Source organism: Gallinula chloropus (genome assembly GCF_964237585.1).
Source record: "Gallinula chloropus genome assembly, chromosome: 3".
Taxonomy (NCBI): domain Eukaryota; kingdom Metazoa; phylum Chordata; class Aves; order Gruiformes; family Rallidae; genus Gallinula; species Gallinula chloropus.
Window position 1 is genome coordinate 64,217,802 of NC_140087.1, and position 27,542 is coordinate 64,245,343.

Consider the following 27,542-nt stretch of genomic DNA (forward strand, 5'->3'; position numbering starts at 1 on the left):
GCCCGACTGTAGAACACTTCTAGATACATATATTAAAGAGAGAGCTGAATGCGTTTTGAATGCGTATCATAACATGCCATTTGTAGGTCTACATTTAACTGGTGCCCTAAGTAAATATATAGAAAAATAGTAGTCAGGACAGTAATTTGAACAGAAATACAAACACAGCATGCTCTTCATATTACACACACACCAATGTTTCATCTACTTAACCCACAGGCCATTCTGAAGGTAATAACATGTTACCTCAAGAGGCTAAGGTTTCATTACATTTTTAAGGACTAACAGGTGTGCCCCATGGCTTGCCAAAATACTTCATGATGAACTGCAAAACTAATCTGTAAACTTGCTGCTCACCCCCTGGCTCGCACTGCACCTGGCTAGTGAAATGGCAATGGCAGAGTTTATGCCTGGTCATCCTTGTTCCACTGCTACAGACCTCAAAGCACCAAAGCAGGTGGTTAATCAAAGCATTGCTAGGAAAAAAAAAAAAAAAGGGGGGGGGGGGAGGGGACGGGGACGACAAAAAAGTTTGTATAGGTTACCAAAAAGTGCATAAGCAATCTCCTACTCCTTATCCCCCTATAACTGTTTGGTTCAAACTGCCATGCGCATCAGAGTAGCTGTGCTCAAGCACGGATTAAGGTCTGACAACTGGACCTTCATAACCTCGGTCCTTGCAGGCCCTTTGCTTTTTGTAGTGCCTCATAAGAGCCATCAAAACTTCGTGCTACCTGCCTTGCCTCAGGGCCTTTACTCCCAGCAGTGCACACCTGAGGAGGCTGAAGCTTTGTTGCCTTTCCAAACACATACTACGAGGTGAAAGGTGCAGCATCGTCCCACCCCTTCCCCTTTACTTTTCGATCCCCACTTTGCCCACCATATGGCACTTCTAAAGATGGGGGCTGTGGAGATGCACTTTCTACAGGTAGAAATTTTCTGGTTTGGAGCTGCGAGAGCTGCTCCTGAGGAGGGCTGGGGGCGGGACGAGGGCCCCGCAGTACCAAGCACTGGAGCAAACCCCGACTTCCCTCCTAGCCCGGCGGTGGGGAGCTGTAGCTGTGGGGCTGTCTCTGCGTCGGCGCGGTAGGCCGCGCTACCGGCTGGGAGGAGGAAGAAAGCGGCAGGCATGGCGGCGCCAGCAGCGCTGCAAAGGAGTGTGGTGGCCCCCGCTGGCAGGCATACGGCCTCCCTCATCTTCCTGCACGGCTCAGGTGGCTGCTCTTACCCGCTCTTCCCCTCTGCTATCCCGCGGTGGGGACGCGACGGGGCGCGGCGCAGGGGTTCGGTGAGCATCGCTTCCCGCTGAGGAAGAGCGCAGGCCTACCGCCCGAGGGAGGCTGCTGTCCGGTCGCGGGCCCGGAGGGGGGTTGCCGCCGTCTCCGGAGCGGTGCGGCCTTTTTCCCTGCCGTGAACGCGGCGGTGTGGGGAGGCAATGTCAGCCCCTTCAGACCGCAGCGTTGCGATAGTGCGTAAGGGAACCACCGGGACCAGCCCACCGCGGCTGGAAAGCGAGGAGAAAAGGAGCGTCGGGTGCCCTTGTCCCTCCTCTCGGGGCAGCGCGGCGCTGGCCGGCAAGGAGGAGGTTCCGTGGGCAAAGCAGCGTTCCCTTGCGTGGGCTGGGCCGAGCGTATGGGCTCCACCCGGGCCTGAGGTGGATCCGTGGATTGTGCTTTAGGGATGGTGCTGGCACACACGAGCCTGGCGTTCTGCATCATGAGAAAAAGCGTGTTCCACGAGCTACTTCATTAATTTGCCTGCTGTCAGGGTAGCTATATACAAACAGTGGTTTTCGTAATTAAAATGTGTCATGGTGTTTTTAGGCTCAATCTGCAAGCATTGCTGTCACCTTATAAAAACGCTGTTAATAGACAGGCTTCTGTCTGTTCGGAAGGGTCCTAGCCGTGCCCAAACTGGCTCTGTGGCCACCACCTGTAAAACAGTTTTCCACATCAGTGAGCAAAGTGCAGGAGAGGAGCGTTTTGGGGTTCTTTTCCTCAAGGTTATTTCTAATCTGCCAAATAACAACAAAGTCTGTAGGACTATTAAAAAAAAAAAACAAACTAACAAACCACAACAGACCAAAAAACAACAAACCATGAAAAAACCTAACTATCATAAGTCTTCATTAGGTCAAGGCCTTGGGAATTAATGCCATCAGGCTGTCAATGTGCATGCGTATGTCAGTGTGCTCGATTCTTTCAGTGTCATTCTAGTTTTGGTTTTAGCTGATGCTTCTGTTTTTTTAACAAATACGTGTGTGCACATTAAATTAGTTTCATTTTTAGAATCTAATTTAATTTTGCGTTTCTCAAATTCTGTGAGTTAAATGAGAGTTCATAAGATGTGTTCAGCCCTCTTGTTAACACTAATACTTTAATGCTGGAGGAAATAATTTTCTCTCATGTTGGAGGAGTAAGGGAAGATTATGGTTAGAGGTTGATTCCACATGTGGTTAAAGTACTCTACAATTTTTCATTTCTGATACGATTTCATTTGTAACGTTCTGCAATGGGGAAGTATGAGGCTACTTTTATTTGGTTTTGCTTAGTAGTTCTGTAGAATAGAATTTAAAACAGGAGTAGCCACAGTGCTGTTACTGTGGGCTGGCCTGTAAACCTGAATTGGTGCCTTCTATGTAACACTTGTGATGCAAAGTGGCAGTCAGATGGCATAACTCCATTTTACTCATAAAGCTTGCTCCAGACATTTGATAACTAGTAGAGAATATAAATGCAAAATTGTGTAGAAAAAAAAGAGAAAATTCCCGGTACTGTACATCAAATTTAAGCAGAGGATCCATTTGGTAGCTCAGCAGGGAAGGTAAAAGAATGTGAAAAACCTGTAATAATTTTTTAACTTAGGTTTGCAACTTTTCATGTTGTAACATGAATGTTACATGTTGTGCAAAGTTTTATCCTGGAAATTCAAGCTATATTTGAAAGGAAAATAATTCCCATTTTACTTCATGGGGAAGAAGATAATGTTCACACCAGTCTATTTCAGATTTGGAAACACTGAAAAGCAGGACTGTTTGTGCATTGTTTGCTTCTATTTAGTAATGTTTAAAGAACATATAATGTTAAAATCTAAGAGATGTCTGAAAGGCAGACCTTTCAGAAGGTTGTTGGGTTTTGTTTGGTGTTGCAGTATCCTCTTTCTCCCTTCCCTACAAATTCTGTTCTTACCAAATCAAAATGCATTACCTCTGCAAGTGCAGAGCGCTTGTCCCATGAGAACTCTTGATACACAGAAGGTCATAGGTAATTTTTCTCTTACTTAATGAGCTTTCTGTCAACTTGTCATGGGCACACTAGCTTCATTGACTGTAACTGCTCCTGCTCAGCTTGGCAAAGCTTAAGAAATGTGAATGAATAGTAAAAGACGTGACCTGAACCGTTAAGGAGTTTCCAAAGACCTAAGCTAGTCCCAAATCTGTCAGCATTTGAGTTGCTGCTTAGGTTCACCTACCTGAGGGTTGGTCTTGCACAAGTATTTACAAACCCCAGATTTTTGCTTTATTAAAAAAAAAAAAAAAAAAAAAAGAGGCATGTATAGAAAAACAAATGTTTATTCAAGCTCCTTAAGTTAGCTTTCATAAAATAGGGGACAGCAACCAGAAGGAAACCCTTGCACATCCAGTGTCTACTTAAAGGAGTGTTTGGACTTAAGACCATATTATTTACATAAGCAAAGTGCTTGTGGGAATGTGTTCTGAAGCATCCAGTTAAAATTCAAATTTTTATTTCACTGTTTAATGTAGCACAGAGTAAGATTTGTGTCAGTGCTGTGATTCTATTGCTTCTTGGAGAATTTAGGCCAAACATAGCTTAATGGTTATGTCATTTATGCTCAACAGAAAAAAAAAAAATACTGAGTTTGGGTCCTTGTTGCCTTCTGGTTTAATTCTGAAGATGCATTAAATGTATTTGTAAATAAAGATCATTTAATTTTGTTTGCTAAAGCAAGAGAAAATATTAATTGGGAAGTTATAATCATAACAATGAATCAGTATATTGATGTGGCATTGTTTGGATGAACCCATGTAATGTGGCAGGAAGCCTGATAATTTTTTTGTTCTTGTGGTTTGTAGAGTAACTTCAAAAGTCAAACTTGCCAAATTGAGATAAAGTAATTGGGAATACTGTTAACTCAGATTAGCAGTTTGAATTGTTCATATGTGGGAGCCGTGACTTCAAACAAAACCGAAGTCCTCTGGCATGAGTGGCAGTAGTGAAATTCCATTTTTCTAATTCCCCACCAAATATTTAGGTTGAACATTACTACTGCGTGTTGTATTGCTGCCAACTATAAACCATATTCCTTGATGGGCTGGTTTCTTCAGGCTTGAAGCATTGTTTAACTCTTACTAGAGGCTTGTACATGTGTGCTATTCAGAGGGGTGGTGGTGTATTTGTTGTTGAAGATAACAGTGATGCAAAGGTAAGCTCTAGAAATTGTCTGGTGTATGTACGTGTATTTGTTTGAAAGAAAAGCGTGCCATCTGCATAAGCTGTATATGTCTTCATAGCACTTCATTCTGCAAGGGTTTTGGCTGTAGCCTGAGTTGATAAGACTAGGAAAAAGCACACAGTCAGATCTCTACCAGCTTTCAAATGGAACTGTGAGATTAAGGCTTTTGAGGAGCCTGCCAGATACTTTAACTCATCTCTTGGGCACTTTTGTAAAACGTTGGGGGCGTTCTGGTACTTCCCTTAAAGCCAATGTGTAATTTTAGCATAATTAAATGTGAAGATCCTTTTTATTGCTTTTGGCTAAGTTTTGAAACAGGCTAATTCTGTAGTAAAAGTAGTAGTAGTAGTCTTTTCTAAGGGAAACAACAGGTGTTTTCTCACCTTTTTAAGGTGTTGATCAGTATTTTTTGTTCATGGCTGCTGACAAGGGAAGTTGCAAGTAAGAGGTAAGACCTTGTGCATGATTAGCAGGTACTTAAGCCGTTGAATGTAGCAAAGTTCTTTCTAAATGCACAAAATAATTCTTGTACTCTTCTGTGTGATACAGGTGATACTGGCCAAGGAGCAAGAACATGGATAAAACAAATTTTGAATCAAGATATGGCTTTCCAGCATATAAAAGTAATATACCCAACGGCTCCTGCCAGGTATTTAATACATTTTAAGTGTAGGAGTAAATTACTCTAATTTAGTACTGTAAAATATGCTTGTGAATATTGGTACAGACTCTTGTAACGCTTCTTTCTTCTTTCTCATATGCATGCTTTTTGACAAAACTGAAGCTCAGCAGTGCTTTTCTGCCCAGGGACTCTGATTTTAAGTGGTTAATACCCTAAGTGGTTAAGGCTTTGCAGAAGTCAGTCTGATAACATCTTTCCACTTCCTTGATATAAATAGAAGATACTCCAATGTATGTAATAATGGCTTTATAAATCCATGTTCTGCATCAAAATCCATACCTATACTAACTCCGCTCAAGTATTCTATTGTATTTAATGCCAGGTTTCAGTTCAAAAGGTTGTTGGTCTGTTTGGCGAGTAAGAAGTGAAAAATCTTCAGCTGCTGGAAAAAGGTCTGGGAATCACACATTTCTTCTTCTAGTTTGAATGCTGACCCAACTTGCTTCAAAGAGTTCAACAGTTGGTATAGGCAGAAGTCTTGTTATTAAATGACCCTATGTGTTCGGTGGTAAACTGGAAATGTAGATACAAATATTTTCTCCTGGGAATTTGAAAGTCAGTGAAGTCAAAGCTAAAGGCTCAAAGTTGGACACCTACTTCCACATTAGCTATCTAAGCATATGGCATTATATTTTATATACGCTTTTTTTTAATATAAATCCATTTTTAAGTGATCTGTTACTAAGTTAGGAAAATGTTTTCTTGAATTGGTGCGTGTGTATGAATGCTAGAAGAAGGAGAATACGGCATTCTACACAGACTTTTAAGGTGCAGAGGTTTGGAAGTCAGGAAAAAATATCTTGGAGGGTATAAACAAGCATAGTAGCAGATTTTGTTTGGCAGTCACTAATATGTGAAAAAAACTTTCCTTGACCATGTATTTTTATGATCTACTTAGGCAGGAAAAGCAATTGAGAGATTGTGGTGTGAATTATACTCACTGTTACAGAAAAATCAAGCTTGTGAGTAGAAGTCTTTGAAACTATGTTTTGGGTTAGTAAGTTGTATATATGATTTTCTGTAAATAATATGCTCAGTACTTCATTGATGACATGCTAAAGTGATGGCTAGAGTTACCAGTGGCACATCACACATACTGACAGGCTTCACTTCTTCCCTGTTGACGCAGCAAGTACTGGAGAAATGCAGGAGGTTTTGCTTCTCTGTGGAACTATCTTTTTTTTTCACATTATATATTCAACCAGAGCACCTCAGGCCACATCTGTTAGGTCAGTATTTCACACTTCCACCCCACTCTACTTCTGGGGTCCAATTTCTCATTTGTTTTGCTGGCTTTGGATGGATACTATGTATAAATGATTAACCAGCAGATTTCTGGACTCAAATAGTGGTGTTTATGGGTAATTTGTTTTTATCTTAAGGCTTTGGATTTCAGTACTTTAGTAGATGGGAAGAAAAATTCTGCTGTGATTAAAATATGTGAATAAACAATTAATTTAACTCCTTAAGTCACAGTTACTCTTGTTCTCTACAGCAGATAGAGGTCGTGCATGTTGTGATTTAGAAGAGGGCTGGGTTTCTTAGCAAAACTCTGAAAAGCTATATATTTAAAGAACAAAAAATACCCCCCTGTTTGTCTTTGGCAATATTAAGTACACTTGGGAATATTCTGATAAGCACCATTAGCTTCTATAGTGAAATAAAGCAGATGCCCTTAAGTACACATTGCTGCCACCATTTGCAGCAATGCTGAAGTGAAGTTTGTGAAGCTCAGTGTTATTGGCTGAAAACTAAAATAACAGAAACCTTTACAGCCTCATTTCACATTGGGGCTTTGTTTCACGTTTTGTGTTCTAGCCTAAAACTTTATGAAACATTTGTAATGGCTGTTCTCTTTCCTTCCACAGAAAGGAAAAACAAGGCCTAGAACATCCAAACTTGAATGACAGAGATAAAAATAATTATATCTGCTTTAGGAACTTAACTGTATGGTCTGATTTTGTGTATGTATTTATGCTGTTGTAAGGATTCCAAATGGTTCTGGTACCAATAGCAAAATTCAGCATCCATGTTAATAAGACCTATAGCTAAGCCGTTTTGGATGTGTAGATATGCTGAAGAAAGCTCTCATCCAGCCTTTGATGGTGTAGAGTCAGAGCGTTAGTCTGCTGGGGGGTTGGACCTGATGTTCTCTCGAGGTCCCTTCCAACCCCTAAGATTCTATGATTCTATACACCCATGTGAGAGTTTCAGTGGGTGGCACAACCTGCTACTGCCTCGTCAGTTACAGGAGCAGAGCACAAAGCTTGCCAGCAGGAATTTGCACTGATGATGAAATCAAAGAAAAGTTTGAAGTTAGGGAAGACCATGCTAGGATTGCTTGGCTCATACGCTCTTCTGGCAAAATGCTCTTAATGTGCATGGAGTTCATACTCTATAAACTCCTGTCTTTTCCAGCATAACTTACCGCATGCACACTGAACGCTCCCCATCAAAGTAGTTATGCCAGTAAAAGCAGGTTTGGTGCTACAACTGCAATGCTAGAGGCTTTGGCAGGATAAACTGCAGGTCAGGAATACCTCTTCATGTTTTTAATGGATATAATTCTGCTGATGGATAGATCTATAGATTTGGTCTTACACGTTCTTCACCTCCATTAAACTGGATTCTAAAAACCAGCAGAATTCACATTTTTCAACAAAACATTGAATTTTTTTTTTCTTTGTGGAGGATGGATGGAGTTTATCTTTACAGTTTGTTTAGATTTTCTCCCAGGCACATATTTTTCATTTACTACAATATAAGAGGTTTAGATATGTTTTGATTCAAGAGTTCATACGTTTGAAATGTATTTTGGAAAACCAGTGCAGCATAATCTAGAGGAATTCTAAGACATGTTCTCCATCTTCATTAGCATTGATATCAGCAAACACTGGAGAGGATACTTTCATTTGATATTACTGAGCTGCCTTTTATAAAACTGGTTTTAACGGTTTTCTATAGGTCTCTGTAAAAAGTTACACTTAAAAATTACTAAAGAAGTTTTTTATTATTATTATTATAATGTGCAGGATCTGTGTAGAAAATTACCACCAGCTGTGCCCTGCACAGGTAAAATGTTTGCAGCATTTTGTCACAGCCATTCCCCATCACTTCAGGAAGTCCTGTGAGTCTCCTATTTGTTTCCTGAGCAAAACTAACAGAATGTGTATAGGGCAGTTTACTATTAAAAAGAGGAAACATGCAAAACATGGGAGTAAAATGCTTATGATGAAAAGTATTCTGAGACAAAAAAGGAATAATATGTGAGTTTGAAGTTTCAGTGTGATGTAGGGGGAGTAGTGAATTTAGTGTAGGGGGAGCTCCTGAATTTGGAATATATTTGGAAATGGGATGCATATACCTAGGGTATGCAAATTTTGCCTTATGAACAAAAGAGGAGTTTAAATATTTCTGAGAGGTTTTGTTTTTTCTCTTCAAGGTAAGCAACTGGGATACTTAAAAGTGAGCAGAGAACTTGTTTTAATCGGTTTTTCTTTTACCTTTATCCAGCTTGCTTTCAAGATGAATGCTTCTGTACGTAAACTTGTTAAACACAACAGAATTCAATTTCTTTTCTCTTGTAATGCTAATGTATATCTTAAATTAAAAAAAAAAGCAGCTCAAATTGTAGCCGTAGCAGCTGATGCAATCCCAAAATCCAGGCCTACAGTAGTAGTTTTAAAGTAAAGGGTTTCCTTTCTCTGTTTTTATTTGGGTCAGGATGGTTGCAGCTTTAAATACTGTTTCAGCTGCTAGAACTATGACTTAAACATTAGGTTTCTATTGAGTTTCTAAATCAGAACTGAATACCACCTAATTTAACCTTTTTTTTTTAATAGAAAGTGATAGTTTAAATTGGCATTGCAGGAGCTAATGTGGTAAAGTTAAAACCATTTAGAGTCTGCTTGTTTTAATAAGTATACCTTACCTTCTATAATTCCGTTACAAAATCTAGGTCAAAGATTCTTTGCATTGTCTAGCATTCCATTCTGACTGTCCTTCTCTCTTGCAAGTCAGAAAATAAACTCTAAATATGTCTTGGGCTATTTTGTGGATCTTTTTGACTTTCACTCAACATACCTTTCTGTGGCCAATACATCTCTATCCAGAGCTTATTGTGTGTTTTGTTTGGTGTTTTTTCAGGTTTTTTTTCCCCAGTTTATTCTAATTTCCTTTGTCTCTAAGTACGGTAAGGACTGCCTAGCATTATATGGCCTGGTACTCCATCCTTTCACCAAGCTCACATCTTTGCTGGGCTCGTTGATGGAAATGAGTTTCAACTCATCGTAGTCCCCGTTTGGCTCTATCGCAAAACCACCAGACAGTTTGGCACTGTTGGGCTGCGCTGGCAGCCTCTACTTGCGAGAGGCCTAGGACTGGAAAAAGCAGCAGGGCTACTGCAGGTCAGACTTGACATGGATTGGCGACGCTGCACAGGGGAGAGTGCATGGTGCCTATCTTACTATTTCTGGCTTGAGGGAATGATACTCTGTCTTCACTTTTGTAGGCCTTAACCTCATTCATAAATTTAAAACAAAGAAGTCTTTTTAGAGGTGGACATTTGGGGGGCAATTGGAAAGGGTTTTGGTTGGTATCATGGGGTGATTCTTTCATCTCCTTCTCTAAGTAGAAATTTAACATTCTGCACAGTAATGGTGGAAGCGCGCTTGGATATACTTCTTGTTTTAGTTTTACTTCTCTTGCATTAGGTCAGAAAAAGATGGATATGTGTATATGTAATGCTTTCATCATGTATCAAATACTATGTGGGATGCAGTAAGTTCTTGTCGAAGATACCTTAGTTATGCTCTGGAAAACAAAGTAGAACATGATGGTAATAATCTTGAATTTCTTATCCCTTTAACTACATTGTGCCCTTGGACATCCTTCCTCTTGTTTTTCTTCTCAGCTGTTTTCCAATACAGCAGTTGTGGGGTTCTGTGTCATTCTGTGGTTTTGCTTTACATTCTTTTCAAGGGGGTTCTGTGCTTAGCTAGTGTCATTCATCCATCTTTAGTGTTTTTTGCTGCCAGCTTGTGAAAGACACCACTTTTAATCCCAGAGTCTTTCAAATGCCATTGTGGAGAATTGATTCAGATTGACCCTGATTTGCCTCTTGTCACTTTTTCGGTGGACTCATAGAACAGCCACTATTAATCTGGTTTCTGGGGAACTGGCAGTGTAGAAAAGGTTACAAACGGTATTCTCAACCATAATGTTACTGCTGCTTCTCTGATTAGTGCAAATCTTCATGATACATACCACCTCCCCATCCTACTCCCCAATCCCAGCCCACCCCCCCAAAAAAGCCCCAAACCAACCCAACACAAAGGAAGAAACAGAAACTCATTTTTTTTCCTGCTGAGTTTTTAGGAGTTTCGATTGTGGTTTCATTTGTCTGAATAAGATTTGTCCCAAGAAACAAGAGCTGTCAACATGTGTTTCTTCAGGTAACCATTCTTTACTGGCTAAGTTAGCTCTGGTGTAGCAATACAGGTCAAGAACAACTCTATCAAAAGTGTTTGCATATAGTTGAGTGAGTAGGCACAGCCTTTCCTGAGGAACAGACAAAATTACTCATGAAGTACTCTTGCCTTTCCTTTTTTTTTTTTTTTAAAACATATTTCCAAGGTTAAGCTGGTTGAATTTGACATGCTGTTACTATATGGCAAAGCTTCATTGTTAAAATGTAGCTTATGCTAAAGCTCTGAGATTCAACTTCCCTTGGCCTAGAGTCTTGAATTATACATTTGATTTGAATAGGTGGATTTTTCTGCCTTATACCCCCCATTAAAAAAAAAATCACTTTCTGCTTCAAGCAGACAGTAGTAATTAAACACTGAACTATGAACTAGATATTCTCTTGCAGTGCAGTAATACCAGCTGTGAGATTATGCTAGAGGAGAATTTGGGACTGGGTGGTAACTATATTTCATTGGAAAAACCTATCATCAGCTTGAAGAGTCAAGACTTGCTTTAGAATAATAAATAGGTTGGATTGGAAGGGACCTTAAAAGGTCATCTCATCCAGCCCTACTGCAGTGAGCAGGGACATCAAGTAGATCAGGTTGCTCAAGGCCCCATCCACCCTGGCTTTGAATGCTGCTAGGGAGGAGACATCCACAAGTTCTCTTGGCAACCTGTGCCAGTGCCTCACCACCACACAGGAAAGAATTTAGATCAAATCTAAATCTATCATCCTTCATTTTAAGGCCATCCCATCTCCTATCATGATATACCCGTGTAAACAGCCCCCCTCCAGGTTTATTGTAGACCCCTTTTAGGTACTAGAAGGCTGCTACAAGGTTTCCCTGGAGCGTTCTCTTCTCCAGGCTGAACAAGCCCAATTCTCTCAGTGTGTCTTCATAGGAGAAGCTTCAGCCCTCTCATCATCTTTATGGCCTCCTTTAGACTCAGTCTAAGAGGTTGGTGTCTTCCCTGAGTGCTCCAGGGCTGGATGCAGTACTCCAGGTGGGGTATCACCAGCATGGAGTAAAGCAAAAGTAGGCGATCTGACACTGTGCTCTGTAGATTTTCACAGAGATGCTCAGTCTTCCAAAAGACAACATTACAATGTCTCATGCAGCTCAGTGCCTCCTAACTGAGAGGAGATGAGATTGGGCAGGAAGCAGAACTGAGGATTTCAAAATTTTGTTCTTTCTGTTCGAGTCTTGAAGTCTCACTGCCCTGTAAATTCCCAATTCTGTCTGACATCTCAGGAAGTTCTGTCTGGAACTTCAAGAAAGATGTAAGCCAGCACTAATGGTCTGAGTTTTATGTGACTGCATTAGCAGGGTGATGATAGCCCTGAGTGCAAAGGCAGTGATACAGTTGTGCATCAGAAGAAAGAACTGAGGGAAGAGTATTTACTGTTTATCAGCATGCTGTCTACTACTCTTCTGCTTATTATTTAAAGCAGCTCACAGTGCTGGCTTGTCTTTTAAGATAAAGCATGGTACAGCAGCTGTGATTTATTGGATAATGAATCAAACCACCTGTAGTTTTATGTGAATTGTTGTGCTAATAGCATAATTTTTGAGACAATGTCATGTTTTTAGGTCTAACATTAAATCTTGTGCATCATCATTCTTGGTCTCCACTTCTCTTAACTTAAAATAATTTCAAAATAGTCAGCAGAATTTTTAGTCATGTTTAGAAGATCTGGAGTATATAATCCATGTTCCAGGAAGGTGGAAGAAGATTGTGTCATTGCTTCCTGCTATCGTTACATTTTCATCGTTGGTACATAACTCACGTTAGCAGTAGTTATACTATCTTCAGTTCTCAGACTTGAATGATCTTTGTAGTTACTTTGTAGTGAAATCAACACTGAAAATTATTTCTATTTGAATGTGTCTGAAAGTGTAAAAGGATGATGTATACACAGAGAGCTATTACAGGATACATTTTTCTTTTTTAAGACGTTCAAATATTAGGTGTGTAGGATGTTGACACTTCAGTTCTACATAGGCGTATGTGGGAGAAAACAGTTGTAGACCCATGCATATCCTTATATAAGACCTACAAAGTTATTGGAAACCATGGTCTACAGTAATTTGAGGATGTTGGTAAGCATTTTAAAGATTCTCTTCCTTGGAGTGCCTGCAGTTTCCTAAATATATTTTATTTTATTTTATCCATGTTTCTTTTACATCATCTTTCCTCTTTATTTTTAAATGCTAAGAGTTAGTTCAGTTTTTAATAAATTGTTTCAAATGTCTCTAAAAGGGTGTAAGTTGGGAAGTTGGTTATACCTGGAGAGAGGGTTCTTGATTCTTGAGTTATCTGTGGGTTTGAATCTTGTGCATCAGAACAAGTAAAACCACATGTCCCCTTGAAAAGTAAAAAAATAACAGCAATTAAAAAAACAGAAAAAAGCCCCACAGCTTGAGAGGCTGTATATTTTATTCTTAGTTTCAACAGCAAACATTTTAGAGATTATTTTTAGTATATCTATGAAAAGAGAATGAAGAAAGTGTAGCACAGGGGAAAATCATTGGGACTAATGATTAAACTTGAAGCAAAAAACTCAAAGATTACCATTTCATTTGACACTGCTCTTCATTGACCATGCTGATGTTACTGGATGGAGTTTTCATGTCACGCTGTATTTCTTTGTCTATTTCAGTCCAGCCTTTCTTGTCACTGTAACATAGGGATTATTCTTTTTTTCTTTTGTGGTTTAATTGTACAAAAAAGTTTTGTGCTGGATTCTTGGAGCTGTACAGATGGTTCCATGCCAAACATATTTGTTTACCGCGGTAATGTCTGAGTTGTAGTATGCCAACTAATAAAGGGGTTTATTTAAGGAACAAGGTGAATGACTAAAACAGATGTGCCAGTTGGGTTAACCATTATAAGAATCTTAATTCTCAGCTTTATGTAAAGGTTATTTTTAATGCATTTCTGAGAAATCAAGAGTGGTTGCAAGGATGTTTGAGACAGCTGAAAGCATCTTGTCCATTTGTTTGGGGATCTTTCCTTGTGGGCTTAAGACACATTCGTCTTTCATCTGTCTTACTGAAGAATTTACGAAGACAGTAAATAAAGTCCTCAGTTTCAATGTCTGATTAAGTATTGTAGTATCATCATGGACTCTGTATGATTCTGCCTTTCAAATGTGGGGAAACCTGTTTAAATATTTCTGTACTGCAAATGTAAATTTCTCTAAAGTAATACAAATATGTATCTTCATTCCATGGACATCCTGGGTCAACCTTTTAATACTGAAACCTTACACATCTCTTCTCACACAAATGTACAGTACACTGGTTTTATTCTGGCTTCTAAGCATTTTAACCAGGATTGATATAAAAGTGTTTGAAAGAGTAGCTAAAACTGTGAATTGAAAGCTGTTTGTCCAAGCACTTAGCGTGTTCTACATCACATTGTACAGGTGGTTTCCAGAAACTATGCTGATTTGACTAGAATGTCTCCTCTTAGAAAGTGATTTTGTGAATTTGTAATCTTCTTTCTTAACTTGGGAAGAATCCTGGAGACAGTGGTAATACTAAAGAGAGGTTTAAAAAAATGCAAAAGCATTTTTAAAGCATTTTTTATACTTAGCTTTTGCTTGTTAGGTGTTCAAAGTATTTCCATTGAATTTCCTTTCATTTAAGAGTTAGCTTTTTTAATAGATGAGTAAGGGCTAACTTGAAAAAATATTTGTTAATTCTGGTGCAGAAGTATAAAATTTGCTTTAAATTAAGCAAATTACAGGCTAATTAAGGTGCGCACTGTACTAAGCTTGACCAAATACTTGTATGTCATTTTGAATGGCAGTAGGTTTTTAGGTACTTGTTCCTGAAGCTGTGCTCGAAAAGATGGAACAGTGTAGTCTGTACCTATCTGTTGCTGCTTGTGTTTTATTTTATTTTTGGCTTACCAGCTTTTAAGTCATGAACTTTTATGTTTATGGCACTGCACAGTAGAAAATCTGTGCTCTTGCATTTTTGACTGTGTGACTGAGTAGTGCAAATACTATACTGGCTCTTGTATGCTGATAGTATTGGCAGAATTTCTAGTTTAGAACTAGCCAATTACATAGGCGAAGCATCTCTGTCATTAATAAAGGCAGAATTTGTTGCTTCGTAAAGAATAAGAGAAACAGTGACTCTCTCATTTTAGGTCAGTCATGATTTTGTTTAATCCTAGCACCGAAAAAAATCCAGGGGTAGCAGATAAGTCAATGTTAGTGTTCTCAGTGGGTTCCCATCCTGACAAATCTATTAAAGACCATCTGCTAGCAGTCATTGTAGTCTGATTGGAGTTCAGGTAAAAATGAAAAATGTGCCCCCTTATTAAATATTGCAGTTAAGGATTTTAGGGGGCTTGACTTTGAGATGAAGCACTGAACTCAGCAGTTTGTTTGGTATTTAATTGTAGAGCTATTGCAAGGCAATTAGATCACCTTTCTTGGGATTTCAGGGCTTTATTTGTCATCTTCATTTAAAGACAAAGAAAAGGCTGCTTTGAATTGTAACTTACTTGATTATCTGAGGTTTGGGCAGTATGTGAAAACACTTAAAATACTAATCTGACAAGACGGTATTATCGTGTGAGTGGAGTGCATCATGTTTCTAGGTTTTTTTCTGTGTGCCAGTCCAGTCAGTGTATGGGATTTCTTTCAGATGAGATACTCATACCTCACTAAGGTGAGGGTGGCTTTATCTACTCAAGAAATAAAAAAATCTACAGGAGGAGGAAGTTTTTGTAAATACATAGAGGTTCCAATATCTTTCTGATAACTATTATAATATACTATTCTAATAATGGAATTCCGTAAAGTTGGTTCCTGCGTAGCGGTCTTGTTTAGCAATTTGTCCTGTTCCAAAGTGGATTTCAACCCTAATTTGTTAAGGATTAAGAACCTCTTGGCAGTGTTAAAATTTAAAATGTTTAGGTGACGTGATCAACCTTGATGTTGAACTGACTGAAAACTTGCATTTCACATAGCTTCTAAATACTCTCTCCGTTCTTGAAGGACCATGTTTTGAATGCCAGCCAGGAAATGCAGTGTGACTTGATGTCTATCAAGTTATACCCAAAGGAGATTCCTTCTCTCCTTTGCTGGGGAAATACTGTATTGGCTTTATTTATCATATATGCTGATGGCTTTAGATTATATGCTTGACTAATGATTTGTTTTCTTCCCTTCCACCCCTCCAGGCCATATACACCTATGAAAGGAGCTTTTTCCACTGTGTGGTTTGACAGGTATAGGATCTCTAATGACTGTCCAGAACACATTGAAAGTATTGATTCGATGTGCCGGGGACTTACAGACTTGATCAATGATGAGATCAAAAACGGCATTGCAAAGAATAGGATACTAGTAGGTAAGAGAAACTTGTTTTTAATGTGTTTGTTTTAATGGGTTTTAATTGTTAAGAGATCTACTTCAAATTTACTCCATCCTGAAAGCTCATGAGTATGCTTTGCAACTGCTGAACAGCTTCTTCAGCAGCCAGTCCTCAAGAATATTGAATCATTATTTAACCTCTGTCAGGTGGGGAATGTGGCTAACTGTAAGTGGTGTCCTCAAAAATGTAACTTAAAAATGTTTTTAATGTAAACAGTCATCTGTAAGCTCTATTTAAAATACAGAGTGGGCAGTGATTTATTTTGAAAGCTACATATTTTTATTATTTTCTTTTATCCCTTTTCAAGGATGGAAAAATATACTTTCTCAAAATGATTTGTATTTTGGAGAGTGGAGGTGAAGTATATAAAGAATCATGAGCTTTTCCTTACTGCTGTGATCATTTGGGGTTAATTCAAGGGGAAAAAAGTTGCATATTACACATCACTGAAGATTAACACTTGATAATAAATGAAGCATTAACTGTCATAGTTCATATGTGTCTTTCTTCCCGACTCTCTTTATTTCCAGAAATTTCCAGTAACTTTCAGTACTTCTGTGAAATAGATAGTGAGATACTGAGGCGCAGGAGTTGAGGGGAATGGAGTAGCCTGTGTCAGTGAGGGAATGAGTCCTTGGCTCCCTGTCCCATCCCTAGACCACAAACAATTTCAGGTTGGGGAAAAAACTCCTAATGTGGGAACTTGAAAATTTATGGCCAACTGAGTCATACCATCAAAATCCTGCCTGATGGAGCCACTGCTGTTTAGCCTGCATGTTTTCTTGGTCCAGCCCCATGTTGCTCTTTGAAGGCCTCTGTTTACTTTCTCGTTCTGGCTCATTACGCTGGCTGCCAATTGCATTGTTTTGGATAGCTGTCAGCACAATCTCTTTGATCTGTCTTTCCTGTCTTATACCTGCTGGCTTGGAAATAGCTAAAGAAGCACAGGTGCTTTTCTGTAGAGTTAGCTGGGAGATGTTCTGTGTAGAGATTTAATATGCTGTTAGGCTTTTCTCCTTTCTCTGTAGCCCTGAAAATTACAACTAGTGATACTGCAGAGTATGAAAGCTGTTTTGCAAGTCATAAACAGAGTAAGGAAGTTGGTATGCACTCATTGTTCAGCCCATAGATTCTTTGGAAGTCCCCATCTCTCTGTGTTTGTGTTCCTTGTCTGTAAATCAGAAACACTGGAGTGAGTCCAGGGGAGGACCGTGAAGATGATCAGAGGGCTGGAGCACCTTTCCTATGAAGACAGGCTGGAGAAGAGAAGGCATTCTTAGTCGTTTCAGATACGACTCTGAGTAAATAATTGGCCATTTTATGGCATTATCTCTTACTTGAAATTAGGAATTCTGAAAGACACCTGGTGGCTTTATAACATTTTTGATGAAAAGAATGAATGAGGCCAAATTTTGGTTATAAAGATGTAGTCATTGTACCTGCACTGAACTGTAATGTCCACTGGAAAAGGAGAAACTGATGGCCTGAAATTTTTCTTGAGTTTGGGAAAGGCTAGTATACAGGAAATAATGGATGATGCAGTCATTTGCTTAGAGTGAAAAAGAACAGATCCTGTCAGATCTTTTTAGATTTCTCTTTGAAAAAGTCAGGAATACTCATCCAGTAGAAGAAGAGAAGGCTTGAGGTAACCAGCGAGGAGTAGACAGTGGATTTCTGACTGCTGATACCATAGAGTTGGAGGCAGCCTGCTTGAGGTGAAGGGAAAAATAAGATAATTATAGCATAAGTAGCCACAATGAAATTTTGCTATGAATATTTCCTCAGTGCATTTAGTGATGTTGAGTCATGTTGGAGATACATACCAATATTCCCATTATGGATCATCTTGTGGAAAGTAGAGACAAAAATAATTGAGAGGAGACTGGAGGTTTTGGGAGTCTGTGAAGAGCAGTGGGGGCCTTTTCAGGTAGGTCACAGAGGCCAAGAGAGCCAAGCATGAAGAGGTAGTTACAGGGAGTGATCCGGTTGTTAAAGTGTTAAGGAGAACTGTGAGTTGGGACTGTCTGTTTTGTAATGAGTGGGAGTTTTAATGAGTGGAAAGAAAACAAAATGAGTGTGAGGAGGGTAACAAGATTGAAGGTTACAGTTTTATATGGAATAGCGGACTAGAAATTACAGGCTGAGGATGAGTGTCTGATATTGTTAGATGAGGGTAAATGAGGTGTTAGGTGAGCAGGAAGGTGGGTAGCTGCTGACAGCTCCAAGGTGTGGTATAAGAAGGCAAAGATCTGAGGGACCACTGCGCAAGGGGGAGTGGGTGGGAAGAGAGGGGAAGCAGGAACAAGCTCTCAAGCAGTGGAAAACGAGAAGCCCAACACCTGGTGTTCTGGGGGATGATTTCTCCTGGAGCCATTCAGACTTTCCAAGAGGCTCAAGATTGTGGGTGTACTGTAAGATCATTTGTTCTGAAAGAAATTATAGCCTGCACTGTTTGTTTTGGTAGCACCGTTACCTCTGAGATGCATAAATGGCTGGTTGTAGGGCAGAGCTGTGAAGCTGAGAATGGAGTCTAGGTTGTGTGATGCCACTCCTCTTTCTGCATCAAGAAAAATAATGCTGCAACTTTGTTATTAACACCTGTTCTATAAATCTGTTTCTAAAGAATTAAATTATTTCATTTACTGGAGGTAAATAAAGTCTTATTACTAAAACCTCTGTATCAATTTATTGTAACGAGCACACAGTAGTACACAGCTTATCTGCCTATTTCCTGACAGTTCCATCAGGTGTTTTCCTGTTAAAATCAAAAGTCTTGAAGTAAGTAGACTCCTGGTTTATTAGACTTCCCTTGACCTTGGAGGAAGGAGGGGAGACTGACTGCAGTGTATAATTCTTTTTGAATAATTATATCATGCTCAGAATTTGGTAATTGAAGTCATATTTTAGTCAAACATTCTAGTTAGGTTACTCTTACTGGTCTTCCTGGCTAATGTACTTGTTACAAATAATACTGTAAGTAGGTTTACATTGACTTTGGAGATAAGAGGATGATAAGATTAGTCAAATTCTGACACATGGAGATTTTAATAGTATACTTCATTAAAAACTGAATGTATTCCTCTTTTACAAATGTCTGAATTCATAGCTGAATTAGATAAGCAAGTAACCACAGTTTGAAATGTGGGACAAAGTTTTTTAAATAGGAAAATAAATTAGTGTTGGTTTCTCAGGTGGTGTTGGTTTTGCTTTGTTTTGTTTTCTTGTTTGGTTTTGTTTTTTACACTGCTTCCATAGTGATGGTGCATTATGACAGTTACCACTGAAGTGGAGTTACTTTAAAGATTTCAACAATCTTACTCAAGAATATGTTAGAAGCTCTTGAAAGAAATGTCCACTTCATATTGGGAGCATTTTGTGAGCACTCACTTTAGTCAACTACACTTCAGTGAAAGGCAGTCTTTTTCTTCTGTTTTTTCTTCTTAATGTAGTGCTACTTTCCTGCTTTTACAGGTCCCTTTGTGTCATGCAGAAATGCTGATCCAAGCGTGTTTGTCTCTGCCACCTGTAGTCACTTGTGTAAGCAGCCAGTGAAAATAAACTTTCCATAACAGTCCTGTAGATTTGAGTGTATGCCAAAAAACACATGCATGATTCCTGACCCCCTGTACTGTAACAATAACACAAGACACACAGCCACTTTTTGTTTATTACTAGACTTCTTACATAGCTACTGAACCATGGTGGAAGTAACATGAAAGCTCTGTGCTTCTTGTAAATATTAGCATTTCCAGCTCTCTCAGTGTGTGAGAATGAGGTGGGGAAGAAATATCTCGGCTTTGACATTGCAGAGAAAGAAGATTCTGTAAATATGGGAAGATAAAAAAATCAACAATAGGTCGTTAAAATGTTGGGCAAACTAACTTCACCTACAGCCTTGGTATTTTATGTCTTTGGCATCTAAGGCTTTTGCTGTCATTGATCCTCTCTTGTATCTTTGCTCTTTAAGAAAAACATTATCTTTCATCGGGAGGCACTTACTACCTCGCTCTCACAGAGTAAATTCATAGCTTTATATTGCCATTTGTCACTGCAGTTCATATGAGATTTTTCTTCTGAACCACACATTACATAGCTTTGTGGTTTATCTAAATTATGCCTATGAAGTGCTGGGCTCAAAGCCAGTAATGTTAGTCCATGTCCCCACTAATACTAGCAAATATTTAATTAATTTTCAGAGCATCAATGTTAATTTGCATTGTATTTGTACTCTGTGGAAAATGGTCATTCCTCTTGATTGTTTTTACCTGATCTGGCCATTTATTTTTCTTTTGAATGTCTACTACTCTTTCTACTTCATGATAAGAAGACATTAACAAGAGCAAATAAGAGACATTAACAAATTAATGTTTCTGTTTCCTTTTTAAGTCATTCAGTAGGAGGTGCAGCTGCTAGTAATTTTAACCAGAGAGTAGGATCCACCACTTGTCACTTTGTGTTCCAGCTCTCAAGTGTCTGTATTAATGTATCTAGAGATGAGGGGCTCTGAAAGTTGGCACAGTCTCAGTTTTCACCTGCATGGTGAATGACAGCTGTAGCAAAAGATAATGAAGATTAGGAGTAAATAAGGCTCACAGCAGTAAAACAAAAAAATAATAGAATCACAATGTTGCCATAACATGTTCTCAAATAATGGTTTTGGGAAGAAAATAATTAAGTCAATCAAATTCTGATACTTTCAGCATAAGTAGAAACTCTTCAGAAAGTATGTGCTTATTCATTATTATAAATGTCTAAATTCAGCCCAAAGTTGAAGGGATGGATGGGCTCGACAGTCACGTATAGACAGGCCACAGGGTGCATATTAACCTGCCCTTTCTTCAGTCATGCTTACAGGGTCATAGAAGAATGAGGCTTAACATTTGCTAATCCACCTTCATGTGTTAGTGCTGGTTCAGCTCTGGCTTTTCTGACGACTTCGAAAGATCTCCATTAATGGAAGCTTTACGGTTTTCCAAGGCAACCTCTTGCTTTAGGGAGCCTTCTAGTTTCTCTTCTGTGATTCAGTTTAAAATGATGAATACCATAAACATAAAGAATAGGTTAGGCTCCTCCTTTTTTTGATGTTGTGTAATTATGCTACTTGTAAAAATGACAGGTAAGTGTTGCAACAGGGCTGTGCTGTCATCCTCAGAAACAACAAGAAAATGCACTAAGTAAATAAAGCCAGCCGTAAATTTGATTAACACCATAGTAAAAATTTGAGGCTTTTCATGGATTTTTTTTTTCCTTCAAGTCCTAAAAATTCCTTAGGTATACGTGTTAGGTTCTCCTCTACAGCCCATCTCAATCACTTGAAAATAAAACCATAACTGGCTCTGGTTTTACTGCAAGCTGATACATTTGAAACTATTGTATACCTTTTACAAGAAAAAGGTAAAATTTGTACCCCTTAAATATGTATTTCAAAATGTGTGTTGGCTGGTGATAGATGGTGGCAAATTGATTCATATCCCTAACAAGAAGAAGCAGCTGAGCCAGGCAAGGGAAGTTGCCTTTGTTCTTGTAAAGACGCTCAGTTACTGAGTAACAAAAAGAACAAGAAGGCTGTCAAAGGTAGAAACTGCTCTGTGCAGACCTGCTAGCATGTAAGCTGGTGAAGTTTCATTAACAGATTCAGAGGAGAGGATCGCTGCTGTTGAGGGTATTTGCTTGGAACAAGGTTTATGTTTGAGCACTTCATGCAGAAGCACCGTTCAGGGAGTTCTGTGGGAAAGGGAATTCGCTGCTCCGCTGGCATTTGTAGTCTTTGCTGATATTCCTATACAAACGCTGCTAATGTACATAATACTTCCATTCATGTAGGAAAAAAAAAGGTCACAACAGAAAATCAGCTTCTTTGCAGATGATGTGTAGAACAAGGTTTTGCTGTTCTCATTAGTACAGATGGTAAATTGCAGGAAAGCTGTACTAACAAATATATATACAGGGAAGGTGAAAAACTACTACAGAGAAACTAGTGAAGAAACATTGCTTAAAATAAACACCCCAAACTGCACCTGTATGCCCAAATTTGAATCCTTATCTCAACGGAGTCTGGAGCTTAGCCTCTCTTCTTCATCCCTGATTCTGTGCTGCAATGAGTCATTTTTTTAACCTCTGCCACTCAAATTCACGGGAGAAGAGCTTGAGGTCTGTCTCTGCAGGGAACATATGATCTGTACACAAGACAGATGGCAGAATTCATGCACTAAATGTGATTAATAATTAAAGCTTGTTTCTTACAGCTGTGATTTCTAATGTGGAAAACAGCTTTGGTCCTGTTTCAAAATTATACCAAAAAGACCAAAAGATTGATCTGGTTTGCTGTTTCCAAAGTCTATAATCATTATCTGTAACAAACTGACTAAGGCATTTTACAGTCAGATATCTGTGACTCAGGAAGCAACTGGCAATGTTAAACCTGTTTTTGAGAGGTGGGATTTTTTCTGTAAAGAAGAATGAAAACCTAAAGAGCTTTGTGAACTCAGGGGTTGCAGGCAATGAAGTGGATGGAGCGTGGGGGAGAAAGCAGAGTTTATAGCATTCTCTCATATTCAGTCTTTCTTGTGTGCTCTAAGTAACTTTTGTGATAGTAATAAAGTTCCTGGGCTTGAGATACAAACCCAAACATAGTTAGATCAAATACAAAGAAATTAATAAAGCTGAAGTTTGAAAGTAAGTAAATATTTGACTTCCTGAACTCCATATAATGTTGAAATGTCTTCATGGACCAGATTATCATTTCAGATACAAACGAGGAGCAAATGAATATAAATCAAGGTCTTTATCAGAAGTAAGATCAAGGTTTAATACAAACACTTTGATGTTTAAAAGGCTCCTAAGGCCATTTACTAGCTCTGGAAAGAAGCTTTTATCACTGAAGAATGGCAGCTGTGATGAGAGTTTCTATTCTATTCAAGCGGAAATAAATTGCATGTGAGAAATTCAGTCTCTCTTCACTCTGTGTTACATCAGTGTATGGCTGGGGTAACCTTAACATAGATAAACAGGTATTCCAACAAATAATGTTTTGGGTTTAGTAAGTGTTGCTTGGGATTTTCCTTCAAATTCTTTAGCTTGGAAGGGTGATGATCCTGTGATTCACCAGATCTTTCTGAACTAATCGAAGTTGCAAGGAGCTTTCTTCTCACCACACAGGGGTATTGCATAGAAAGCAGCACTACACAGAAGCACTTTTGAGGTCATAAATACGCACCTGAGTGAAGTTTGCATATGGAAGTCCTTTACTTAGTCTGTTTTGTATGTCCGTAGACTGTGCATTAACCTCCTTTATAAGGCAGGAAAAATAATGCAAATAGATGCTTTCCTGAACTGGTGTCCTGGGCATTGTAGAGCCCACACTTTTTAACTATTTTGATCACGGATCCCTCTAAAAATAAACATAAGGGGAGAAATGAACATAGTGTTTATGTGGAAATCTGTTGGCACATTCTGAACTTCTCTGCTCACCCTTTGTACTTCTTGCAAATAGATTGGCCTCAAGTGAAGGTCTTGCTGTGTTCTGCCCATCTAGGGTTGAAATGTTGCTGTGTCGCTTTTGATCTTGATAAACACTCATGACACAATCTTCTTAGCAATGCTGTGAGGGTTACGTATTCTTTGTGCTGAGATCATCAGTTTACATAAGCATACTTGTGCTCCTGTGTTTTGCTTATGTTCTGTCACTCTATGTTTGTTTTGTGTAATATCTATACCTGCCTCTTATTTTTCCTTAATCCAAAATTTGAACTCTTAGAAAAGTTCTTGACTGAGCATATCTTTGTGTTATGTCAAATTTACTACATCTTATAACAACAACAAAAAATTATCTCCAGCTATAAATGCCTACTTGAATTGTTGTTTCTGAAGCATTTACTGGATGACATTTATTCAGATAGTTGTGGTACCAAGTTGCAAACTTCAGGTTTTCCCCTGGAAAACCAAATTCAATGAACTAGTCCTCTGTATCACAATTTCTTGTAGTAGTGTGAGCCACATAAAAGAACCATTACCTAATATTCTTCTAAACAGAAGGTGACTGCATTGTCAAAGACTGCTGGTGAGTAATTGCAGATGGTTTTGCCAGATTGTGACTAACTGGGTACAAAATTTTAGATTAAATCATTATACAAACTAGCAAGGAGTTTTCAGTGCTGCTTTTTTCCTGTATTATAAAATACTTAAAATGGACTTCATTTTATATGTGGACAAAGTATATCAGTATTTGTAAGCAAATGCAAAGTGGTCTGTTAGGGTGTAAATGGGTTTTTTGGGTTTGGGCACAGGCAGCATCATTCAGAACAATCAAAAGGAAATTGAGATGTAAATGATCAGATTCCACACAAGAGAATAAAGGAGACTTCAGTGCAAGATGTTCATATAGTAACTTTGGCAGCTGTTGAATCTTACATACTTTTTCAGAAGGCATTTTTTTCTGAGAATGCTGGGTCAATGGTGTCAATTTTTTTGCGATTACTATGACACTTCTGCGTAATACTATTTTTGGTTTTTATTGTAAGATTATTTTAAATGTGACAAGATAACATGTCTGGTAGGACATAGTGATGCAGATGAAAGGCTTGCAGTAGCATTTTCAATATTTAATATTTGTGTTTATTCAAAACTTGAGGCGATATGGGCTGTATGAGGTTTTTAAGGTGTGCTCTGAACTTTTTTACCCACATTGATTTTCCTCAACAATTTCTGTTCCCTAGCTGTCACTGGGCACTTGGATGTGTACTACATTTCACTTGGAACTGGTTAAAGATTGATTTGCCAGGTAACTAGCAGGTCCTGGCTTTATTTACCAAAGATAAAGACCCAGGGTATTATCAGCTCCTCTGGGTGCATAGCTAAGGGATCCCAGGTATATCTCCTAGTTTGAGGATACAGCTCTCCTAATTCAATTAAGGATTGTGTTTGAAAAAAGAAAGCAAAGGTCCAGTCTTTCACATTGGGTGGTCTTGCTCCTTCTTCCTATGATCCAATTTCTAGAATTCAGGAACCTGCAACAGACACTATTGGCCATAATAGTCTCTTGAGACCACAAGGTGACAGTAAGTAGAAAGAAAAACCTGAAGTTCAGTAGAAATTTTGATCAGAAACTCTTTAGAAATCAAAAAACAACATTGTGGGGGAGAAAGAAAGAAAATAACCCATGACTGGATTTGTCTAGTGTTTTCAGGAAAATATCATACATAAATCCAGACAAATCTTCCAGTTGTAGCATGGGGTGGAGTGTGAGCTAGAAGGGCCTCAGACCTGCTGATAAAAATGCTGAAAGAGGAATCCCCATTAGGAACAATCTCACCATGACACAACTAGTATTTATGAAGTGCACTGCTTTCTGCCTCTCAGCTTGTGTGCCCCAGGATCGGTGAAGTACCAAAGTTGCAGGGTGTCACTTGGCTCAGTTTCAGCGCTGCCAAGGGTACTGTATCCTGCCTGGGTTTTGTTCAGCACCCATGTCAAACTTGTGTGTAGCACAGAAATCAATCCCAGAAGGCTTATGTAGCCCTAGCAAAAGGGCTGTTCCTATTCTGGAGGCTCATTTTAATCACTTCGGAAAGATAAGCAGAAGTGGTTTGGTATTTTGTGTACTGTTTTTGCATTTCTTCTTCAATCCTTAACTCAGTGTCTCTTGTGTGAAAAAGTCTGCAAAAAAAGAATTTTGCAGCCAGTTAACACCAGTTAACTGCCTGGCACAAACCAGTACCCTGGATGCTAATGCTGCTCTAAGTAGAACTGCAGTCACAAATCTGCTGGTTGCCATCTCTGTGCTAGAAGAGATTTCAGCAGCCGGTCATTCTTCACCCTGGTTATCTGGGTACAGTCAGTGTAGCAGTAGCTCGTGAAGTAATGCAGTAGTCTGGATTTCTTTCCTAATGAATAAGCATTTGTCATGTAAAAATCATCCCTGAGGAATTATCCCACCTAAGGAATTAGTGCAGCTGAGGAGACATATGGAGCACAGAAGGACATTAATATAATATTTTGATAGAGCTCGGGGAAGGTACGTTGCCATTTTCCCCTAATTTGTTATATATCTCAAGGTGTAATAACAAAAAAGCCCTCAACTTGTGTGTACTAGTCTAATGTAATGGATGTTCATTGGTTATGTACAATAGGGATACAGATCTTTAGTGTGTGAATGCTACTATCCCAGAAGAAAAATAAGTTGAAAAAAGTAAAAATTATCCATTGGTAGAGTTTTGCCTTGCAGACATGAGAGAATATACGGTCAAAGTGTTCAACTACCTGGTTGGGACTGTACACAAATGGTGTCTAAAGGGCATTTGAGCTGATTTTGTATTTATTTCTTTTTCTCTCTTGGTAATGAATCTTCAGTGTTACATTAACTACCCACCTTCTTGAGTTGTGCTCTGGCTTAAGATCACTGTAGCCTTTACGTTACTCAAGATGGGTCTTTTCATTGCACTGTGCATAAAAGAAGTCTGAAGATAAAAGTAAGTTGGAGTCTGAGTTAGAGACATACAGTAAAATCCAATCTTTGTTTCTTCTATTGCATCCTAGGAGGCTTTTCGATGGGAGGTGGAATGGCAATGCATTTAGCATATAGATTTCATCAGGATCTGGCAGGAGTTTTTGCTCTGTCTAGTTTTCTCAATAAAGACTCTGCTGTTTACCAGGTGAGTGTGTGGGAGACTTTACATAAAAGCTGCTTCAATAAAAGAAAAATGTGATAATTAAAATTGACTACAGCATGTTTATTCATCTGAGGCAATTGATTTACAGTCTAAACTTATGACGTTTCTTGGAAATAGTGAAGCAGAATATTAGGGAATTGAGGCTTTAAAGCTGTCCTTACATGATGTTTTGTTTGGTTTTGTGCAGACAGAGCAATTATTTTATTCAAAGTAAGTCAGTGTAGAAGGTAGATTAATAAATTTAAATGCTTTGCAAGTTCTCCTTAGTTTTTAGAGAGTCCATATAAGCATAACTATGAAAATTAATGATGAATTACAATACTCAACCGGCTCCATCTGCTGTCCTGAATTTTTTCTATTTCTCTTATTTGGAGAGGGATATAGACCTTAAGGTAAACCTTATCATTTGTCAAGAGTTACCACATAAAAATTTGAAGTCTAGGGGTTATTTTCCAATATTTCTTGTTTGCTTTTGTAGAGACAGTACAATATGACCATTAAAATGCAGGTTCGTGAATGAAATGCTATGTAAATGGTCACTGTGTAATCATAACTATTTTTTCAAAAAAATTAGTGATGTGTCTTACTGTTTCTTTTTCATCTAGGTTTTGAAAAGAAATGAAGGTGTTCTTCCAGAATTATTTCAGTGCCATGGAACTGCTGATGAGCTAGTTCTCTACTCATGGGGTGAAGAGACCAACAAGATGTTAAAGTCCCTGGGAGTATCAACATCACTTCATAGTTTTCCAAATCTTAATCATGAGTTAAACAGAACTGAAATAGAAAAATTAAAAACCTGGATTGTAAAGAAATTACCTGTTGAAGCAGCAAAGACAAATTAATAAAAGAAGATGC

At 38.7% G+C, this 27,542-nt stretch overlaps 1 protein-coding gene across 1 annotated transcript; it reads left to right on the plus strand.

Annotated features, from left to right (window-relative positions):
- The first annotated feature begins 1,072 nt into the window (after positions 1 to 1,072).
- On the plus strand, positions 1,073 to 27,542 carry LYPLAL1 (lysophospholipase like 1). Its single transcript, XM_084262007.1, has 5 exons — positions 1,073 to 1,214; positions 5,023 to 5,122; positions 15,827 to 15,996; positions 26,554 to 26,669; positions 27,293 to 27,542. Exons 1-5 carry the CDS (start codon positions 1,130 to 1,132, stop codon positions 27,527 to 27,529), a joined length of 708 nt encoding a protein of 235 aa, XP_084118133.1. The 5' UTR covers positions 1,073 to 1,129; the 3' UTR covers positions 27,530 to 27,542.

Excerpts from the sequence above, each read along its gene's own strand:
- LYPLAL1 (XM_084262007.1), top strand. The coding sequence starts at position 1,130 with ATGGCGGCGCCAGCAGCGCTGCAAAGGAGTGTGGTGGCCCCCGCTGGC. Across the intron at positions 1,215-5,022 it reads CATCTTCCTGCACGGCTCAG|GTGATACTGGCCAAGGAGCA; the intron begins GTGGCTGCTCTT and ends TGTGTGATACAG. Across the intron at positions 26,670-27,292 it reads AAGACTCTGCTGTTTACCAG|GTTTTGAAAAGAAATGAAGG; the intron begins GTGAGTGTGTGG and ends TTTTTCATCTAG.